We start from the raw sequence: 8,872 nt of genomic DNA, 5'->3' as shown, positions 1-8,872 counted from the left end.
TAGCCGTCGTGGATGAAACCAGAGCAGTTCTCGATTATCGCGATGTCGAGGGTGCGGACCAATATCTGCATTTAATAAATTCTGGCCCCGTAATCACACGACACAGTTTCAGTTCGTTGTCGGATTATGTAATACCCCCCCCCCCCCTCCCAAGGTGTCTTTTTATTTTCAAATAATTAAAATTAAACTGAACTGAACAGATTCGGAAAGTGCCAAGTGTGGAAGCGTGAACGACTTTTTTTAATCGTTTTTCTTTTCTTTCTTATTTTTCTTGGAGACACACTGATGCTGTAGCCGTGCCTGTAGGCATTGTAGTCTGACGGGAAGCGTTTGGTGACAGTAGTGAGAAGAAAAAATCGAAGGAGTGGAAACAGAGGATGTACAACTGTAGTCGGGGCTATAGTTTCCAACAGGTTCTCATCATAAGGTCGAAATAAGCGTCCTCGTCGATGGAAGCACTCACACCAGAATAGTAGTCGAAAAACTCCTCCTTGGTCACCTGCAACGGAAATTTAAGGGTATACAACAGATTAAATCGTTCTCGCTCGAAACTCTAGAACGCCACAAACACAATTATCTCTGCACCAACTGCAATATCGAGAACACTATACGGTTCATACTCAGTCACCGACTGTTGAGAATGTACGTCAGTAGGGGGTTCATTTCTTGAAAAAAATACTTAACTTTCTTCAACGACACTTCCGAATGCTCCACATTTGTCAACCTTTCTTTTAAAACTCATTTACGGCAGTCAATGCGACTTTTCTGCGAGTTATACAGAATTTACTCCCCTTCAGCGCTACTCAGTCGGCTTGTACGTTCTCTGGGTGGTTCACACTCCTATCCACGTTCTCATGACTTCCTGTGGAGGCGTCCGCTGGACGAATGAAGAGAAAGGGGGTCGTTAACTTCTGCGTCTCTTCTTTGATGCCTCCTTTTTAGAACTGCGGTTGTTTTGGTTTGAAATGATAACTAAAGCTCATTTCTTGCTTTTGTTTCTGTATCATTATGTTTTCTGCTAATACGAAGATTTCAATCCTAATTTTCCTTAGTGTGGCCTATCTTTCCTCCTTCCTATCCCTTGCTGGTTTGCGCCAATTTCTAACGATGCAAGGACAAAGACATTTGCCTGTAAGCTTTATTGTGTTCTGAGATTTCACAACTGCCTATTTACATAGAGTGAAACCTCACTAGTTATCCGCGTTATGAGAGGTTGCAGTGGGTTTTATATATTTCGCAGTTTACAGACTTTAGTGTCACTACAATAAACAGACCTATTATGCTGTACACGTAACGATACATACACGTCATAAACCTTGACCAAAGGCTACAGTCGCCGACTTTTCGAAAAAATATGCCTTGATACACGGAAAACTTACCTATTTGCCATATGCGGAAGTTTTGTACTTTCTGGTACACGTTTCATAAATTTGTATTTGTCTAACACTCTTTTGAAAAAAAAGGTGTCTAAACGTAAGTGTTTCGAAAATCCAAAACAGACGCTGCCAGAAACAAGTACGCAAAAAAAAAAAAAAAAGAGGTTTCGACATAAAAGCGCCCAACTCTTGACATAGAGTGACAGTTTTGTTGGCAAAAGAGAAGGTATACTGGCTCCAGATTTATTTTAGACCTGGGCTTATATTGGAGACTGCGGCGAACACCAGGTAAGAAGCAAACTGTTTCAATTAGTTCGCTATTTAACTAAATAGGTTAAATAAATGTTTATATTTCAAGCTTAGAAACTATATTCTGTCTGTAGAATTGGAGCTCGTCCTCCAAGTAGTATAGCGGCGAAAAAAAAAATTTATTAAAAATTTTAGCGCGCTTTACAAGGGGCAAAAATGTCACCATGATAGGCAGTTTCACAAAGTAACAGAGCGCCCGAGAAATAGTTCGCGATTTCGCCACTCTGCTTGTGTCACCTCAGAATCAGACAGAAGCAGGGCGGTTCCACCTTTCGTTTCGGCCACACTGGCTGGGGTGTCGGTACACAATACGCGCACTCATTGCGCTGGCAGTCGGGCCTCAAAGCAGGCATTGACCGAGCCATGTACGCCGAATTGTATTACAAGGTGGAGCTGCATATTAGGGTAGTATTTTTGGGCCTTGTGACGCCCTCTATAGTTTACTTAAAGAAATTACTTTGCGTAAGCAATACTGCGCCAGGTTTCTAGCCGTCGCGTATCCCCGGCGGACGCCACGCTTAACCGGGAGTGTTAGCATTAGAACGAAAGCTGACTCTCAGTTCGCAAACCTCCGCAGATTCTGCAACCCGCCAGGCGACTCTACTTTCATCAATGACACGTTCCCTCACTATGGATGATGCCACTCTGCTTCTCACAAGAAAGGAACACCTCCGGCGCCGAACACGTGCTCTTGTCCCACCGTGTGCGTTAACCCTTCCCTGCGGTCTTACCCGCACAGAGGAGGTTGCGCTACGGAGGATCCGGGTCGGGGTTGCCCTCACACCTGCTGTGACACAAACATAGCCTCATTATCAATATTTATATCAACGTCCAGGATGTCCTGTCTGATTCACAAGATCATGGGGCAGATATTCACCACTTGTTGTGGGTTTGCCCGGCACTGAAGCCGACGAGAATGCGGCACCTGACGGCAGTGGGCGTTTCGCCAAAACAACTCATCCTCATACATTGCATGAACGCAAGGGACTTATCATAACAGCTAACCTTTTTTCTTTCATTTAATACCCCTTTAATATTTTATACATTCCATTATGCCCTGAGGCAATTAACAACGTTATTAAAAAGAAAACAAAAGCTGACGCACCGCTCACTCCCTTCCTCACGCACTTCGCCCTCCTGCTCTCGGCGCGGTCTTGCAACAGTTCGTCATTGGTGCTTGGCAGCCAATCGCCTTCTTTTTCAAGAAGCGTGCGCCCCCTGAGCGCCGCTACAGCACCTACGGCCGAGAGCTGCTAGCAATATATAATCAGCCGTGAAACACTTTGGCCATTTTCTCGAAGGACGCGCATTTCATATTCTGACTGACCACAAACCTCTGACGTTTGAACTTGCATCCAGCAGCTCAGCGGGTCCTGTCAAGTGTGCCTGTGAATCATCTCCACATCTTTTTTTTTTTACTTTGCATCCAGCATTGCGGTCCACGTGTGTATGTGTATCAAGCACTTTTTCATTCAGTTACATGTTATTTGGTTCTCGCAGCGCATATTTGTTTATGATTTTAAGTTTTAGATGTTACTGTTCTGTACTACAATAAATGTATGGGTTTTTTTCGGACCCTTATGTAATGCCCCTAAAGGGCCTCTTAGGGTACGTGAATAAAAAGTAGGGAACCACAATACGGCTGTTACAAATGCCACACCAAACATTTGCTGACCATCTTAGCCCTCCAAGGGCTGTCTTTTGCTCTGTAAGGAAGGGCTGCTTCGTGCCATATAAAGGAGTGGGGTTTGCCCCCCCCCCCCCCCCATGTTTTGGCTGGCAGTAAACGTTTTACCACCACCCCCACATGGGTCTTGCGTTAACGTATCCAATGTGGGTTCTTGTCGCACCAATAATAGGGCATTGTGCAAAATTACAAATATTAGAATCCCTGCAAAACTGGACCTTGTCTGTCTAAAGCATTGTGCGGCAGACATTTTGTGCGTTCAGTACATTTAATTAGGCACAACTTGTAAAAACCGAGCCGTTTCTGAAAGTCATTCGGTTATAGTTCGTGGTGAAGACACACATGATGTGGGTGGCAGCTGTGTCTTAAAAGTGACCTCCAAACTGAACCAGCGCTGGCTCCGTACCCGTTGGCAATTTACCTGACACTAAGCTTCTAGCCTGACAAAACTGATCGATTCTACTTCTCGGCCTTTTTGTTTTCTGAACATGTAACGATCCAGTATACTTTTGAATCGACTAAATATCGATGATAGCAGGATGTTGGGCAGCATACAGTCTGGATGCCAGCTCCGAGTCCAGTTCTGCGCTGAAATAAGTGATCACAGTGTCCGCCTTCTCGGAAGTGGAGTATCGGAGTTGCTTTGGCGCGGCCATTCCCACAGTTCCCATGATGAGACGTGACGCTTTAATCTCAGGCGGCACTTACACGCATTGAAGTGATTTGAAACACTGGCAGTGCAATGACATTGTCACACGTGCACCTAAGGAAAGGCACTTGAAATGCAAACGTCTGCGCTTTTTGAAAATTAGGAGCTAACACACGTTAACACAACCGGAAGGACAGCAGCCTCATAGTATACAGCCACTTCCGCGCAAGCCCCCCTTGCCACGCGGGAAAACCTTTGCTTTTCGGGACAGAGTTCGACCTAATGAGTAAATGAATGCATGAAGACGCCTAAAACCGAGCTCGCCGAGCAGCCAGACCAGAAGTGGCGAATACAAAAATAAACCTGCGGCTGAGCCCATCGGGGATCTCAAAATTGATGTCCTCGCGCCTGACGATGACTGCCCCTTTCTTACGCCTAGTGACGAAGCAGACGATAACACTGGACGCGGTCTAAGCTCAAGCGCCTAGGCCAAGGTTCCCTAGCCAGGGAAATTAGCACGTGCGTTTCGAATTGCGCGCTGCATTCATTACATGTCACCAGCGGACGTAGCGCTAGCGCCATACTTCCGGCCCTCCTCGTGCACTCCGTTTCGGTTGCGTGCGGGAAAAAAAACGTCAGATTTCATCGAGCTGCATGGCTCTAGAATATTAGTTTTTCTAGTTTCTAGTGAGTGTCTTTTTTTAGTTGCTACCTTTCAAAAAATGATATGGCATCGTCTCGTTAGCATCAAACTGCCTTTGAACTATAGCTACTCCACTACGATAATTAAAAATATTTATTGATTTGTTTTTTAAATGCACTAATAATCAGAGGCATTTTGTAGCACGTTATGTCCGCTTGGGCAGAGAGTGTGTTCCTGCGAATATTGTTTTTTGATTTAAGCCTACTGTTCTTTAAAGTTACTTAATTTCTTCCCTGAAATACCATATATATATAAGGACGCGTTGTTGGAAATTAGGCCTGGAAACATAAATTTTTCCCACACTTTATTCAGTTATAGTTTCATCTCTTTTTCTCTTTGTTCATTCCTTTCTTTCTTTATTTGGCTTCGTCGTCGGTGACATCGTTATCTAAGGGCTCGTCTCCTCGATCTCCTCGACATGTGAGAATGAAGGCCCAACTACGTACCTGAAAGGTTAAATTATGTCGACGTAAGAACCTATTGCGACGTCTCGTGAACACAACTCGCGTGGGCAAGATTTTAATCATAAGCATAGAAAGGATCTTGCCTTTGGAAGTGCACGACAGCTCATAGCAGCATACGAAGGCACTGAAAGTCATCGCTGTTGCCTTTCGAAAATGACCGCCAGCCGGTGGCATCTGTATATAATTTTTAATGCTTTTCCACCTTATGGAAGTAAGCTTCGCCTTCAATGCAAGTAATGTCCGATTTTGTTCATTAAATGGTGTTCAGCTACCGAGACCCTCTGCCTTCTGTCTAGCTTTCTGACATAGGCGTGGTCCAGATCTTTGCTGACGTGACTGCTGATTCATCAGAAGAGGTGTGCCGCGTCTGTGTCCTACTGGACATAGGTTGGCTGCCCAAATAAAATCAGTCACGTGGGCGCACCGTACACCTATGTAGCAAAAGCACTCACAACTCCGTCGACGATGCCGCCTTCTTCGAAGGTGGCCAGGAACTTGGTTAGAAGCTCGCGTTCCGTCTTCTGTCCGTTCAGGTAATCGGGGTGATGACGAACGTTGTAGACGCCCTTGATGTCTTCGTAGGTGACCTGGCCGTCGCCCGAGCGGTCCAGTTTCTGGAACGCCTTAGTCACCAAAGCTTCTCGGCTAGGACTCATTTTGGGCTGCAGTAGCGAACAGAAACATGGAGGTAAACGACGGGGACGCATTTATATCTCACTGCCACATCTTTTTTTCAGGAAAGGTTAACCACGTAACAGACTTTTTGTATTTTTTAAACTCATCCCCCCTGTCATGCGGCGCACAGAACGAGAGCGACACTTGGAGGAATTATTTTCAGCCACTGAACAAGTTCTGGCAATGCTTGCGACGGACGACAGGCGTGTGCAACAAACGCAGAAACTTGCAGAAAAAATAAGTTTTTTTTTTTTTCAATCTGCATGTCAGAGTATGCCGAAACTAGCTAATTTGACTACCACAGGGATTAAAAAAGTATAACTGGAATGGGTTCTACATCGTAGAAAAGCTAGAAAAAAGTTCAAACGTCGATGTATCTAGAACAAAGGGGCCTGAACGGTATTTTATCACTTCGTATCGATGTTCTCAACATATATACTGAACAAAATCACGTTTCATTTACTACGAACCTGGATTCTTACTCAATGTAGCCATTTCGATGATTCAACATTCTGATTTGCTTGAAACCAGTAAAAATAAGGATGACTATCTAGAGCTTGCGGCAAATGTAGAACTATTGTAGAAATTATTAATTAGAAGTTGCTCTTTCAAAGGCCGCAAAAATTCCCTTGTTCACTTTGTCAGAAGAACTGTACTGGAAGGGGAGCATTTTCGCGCTGTAAAGAATAATAAAATGACTGATGTTTAGAATATAGCTTGCCAGTTCTTCAAATTCTTGGTTTTAGATTTCAAGATTATATTGCGAATTCGAAAGCCTTCAACGATGAAATGAAGCACACTTACAATATTTCAGAACCGGCATTGCGGTTTGAAATATCCAACATGAAAAATACGCTATTCGGCTTTACCGCCGTCCCCATTACTTAAATAGCATCCCTTGAGTTTTATCGCCACGGCAGTCACGTGAACGTTTTCTACGTCATAAAAAAAGTAAACTGTGTCAATATTATATGCAAACGGCGCCATGTTTTCGATATGAAAAGTGGAAATGTAAAATTGCAAAGCTTTGAACAGCTTTTTTTTTTTTTTTTCATCACGATAGTAACGCGAACCCCGATGTCGATTCTTAAACTCTAAAATTTGGCTCTCCTTTGGTTTTGACAACTTTTCATTTTCAAAGCCTTTAATTTTGTCATTTATTCCTGTGCTCTGCAGGAGAAATACATACAAATGGAGACCACAGCGTCTTTCAATGTGGAAAGGATATATGAACTATTTTTCGATTTGAATAATGTGAAATATTGATACAATCAGTACGATAATAAAATAAAATGTGAAAGAAAAAATTGACAGCGGCTAAACTCGGTGAAGCCTGGATATGCGCAGAGAAAGCTACCAAACGAATTATCTATACAAAGTCCGACTCAAACTTTCTCATCGTCGATGCATTGGCTGCAAGCCGTATGGTGTGATCGGTGATTCAGAGCGTCTTCTTGGCGTCTTCCAAATCTTCTTGCTCCGTTTGACCGGCTTTTTTTCCTTTCTCGTCCTTGTTCCCTTTTGTGACTAGGAGCAGCTAGTTGTCATGGTTACGGCGCATGCGTGTAGCGACTAGCGATGCTCACACAAAATGCTTCGCTGACTAGCCTAATGTAGCTTTCGCTACAAAGCAACCGCATGCTGCGGGTAGAATCCAAAAACTCGGAGATTGCAGGTTTAAGATCCCCGTCGGCCAAGCAGTTTTCTAAGACACCCATCATTATTTGTGTTTCTATGCTAACAAAAAAGTGCTCTGTTCTTGATGTAAACAATAAGGTATGTCTAAAAGGTCACAAGTCCGGCTGGAAAGTGAATGATCTTCAGTAACTCTGTCTAGAAACGTAATAAGATAGCGAACAATAACACTGTAAAAAATTTTCACGTGCCAATGATCTTGCGATCCTAGACAAACTCTGGGATTTATGTGATAACCTGCCTAGCGACGTCACAGCATTATGGACTACACTTAAGGACACTATTCACTTTTGCATTGAAAATTTCGTTCCCAACCAGCGTGTACGTACAAATAAGCCTAATCCGTGGATTACTAGAGAAATCATTCATTTGCATCGCAAAATTAAACGCACTAAACGAAGCGGTCATAAAACTACCTGTTTTCGCACGCTGAAAACTCAGCTAGCTTCTAAGCTTTCCGAAGCAAAAAAACACTACTTTTCGCAGGCACTGCCCAAATTCTTAAGAGAGAGCCCTGAGAAGTTTTGGCGTTACCTACGTGATTCTAAAGATGAGGTAAAACAGCTATCTATTGACGGCATGGTCTCGGAGATTCCTGTGGATATTGCAAATCACTTCAATAGTTTCTTTCACTCTGTCTTTGCCTCGAGTGATCAATATTTGGATCTGCAGGTATCTGGATCTGATATATCAGGTGACTTTATACGCTATGAAGGCGTACTAAACATGCTGCTAAACTTTAAAAAGAAATCGGCAGTGGGGCCTGATGATATCCCTAATGAGTTTCTGCGCCGTTATTCCGAACCATTAGCCCACATTTTAACTCGCCTCTTCGAACTTTCATTAAAAGATTCTGTTGTCCCTGATGACTGGCGCTTAGCTCGCGTTGTTCCAATTTTTAAGAAAGGTGATCGTTTGAACGTTAACAATTACCGTCCCATATCGCTAACTTCAGGTACCTGCAAGCTTATGGAGCATGTTATATCTAAATATCTTATGTCATTTCTGGAAAAAAATAACATCCTGTCTCCCTTTCAACATGGTTTTAGAAGAGGCTTATCTACGGTTACTCAGCTCGTCACTACAGTGCATGAATTCGCTTCATCGATTGACAATGCTGGACAGGTTGACGTCATTTTTTTAGATTTCAGCAAGGCGTTTGATCGCGTCATGCACAATAAGCTCATCTTTAAACTTCAACATCTTGGTCTTCCAACAGCACTTGTCAGGTGGATTAAAACCTATCTTTCCAACAGAAAACAGTTCGTCGATGTTAAAAAATCTCATTCAGGTATTTTACCCGTTACCTCTGGT

The 8,872-nt window shown here is 43.4% G+C and overlaps 1 protein-coding gene across 1 annotated transcript in view; it reads right to left on the bottom strand.

Annotated features, from left to right (window-relative positions):
- Positions 1-397: 397 nt before the first annotated feature.
- Positions 398-8,872, bottom strand: part of LOC146180811 (calcyphosin-like protein) — a 33,612-nt gene continuing 25,137 nt past the window's right edge. The window contains exons 3-4 of the mRNA XM_084577826.1: positions 5,641-5,850; positions 398-499 (exon numbers count right to left, since the gene is read on the bottom strand). Coding sequence (XP_084433952.1) covers positions 398-499; positions 5,641-5,850 — 312 coding nt within the window. The remainder of the gene's footprint in view (positions 500-5,640; positions 5,851-8,872) is intronic.

Source organism: Amblyomma maculatum, chromosome 8 (genome assembly GCF_055883805.1).
Source record: "Amblyomma maculatum isolate TAMU_Amacu chromosome 8, ASM5588380v1, whole genome shotgun sequence".
Taxonomy (NCBI): Eukaryota; Metazoa; Arthropoda; class Arachnida; order Ixodida; family Ixodidae; genus Amblyomma; species Amblyomma maculatum.
The sequence above is the reverse complement of the archived record's forward strand: the minus strand, read 5'-3'. Positions and strand labels throughout refer to the sequence as shown.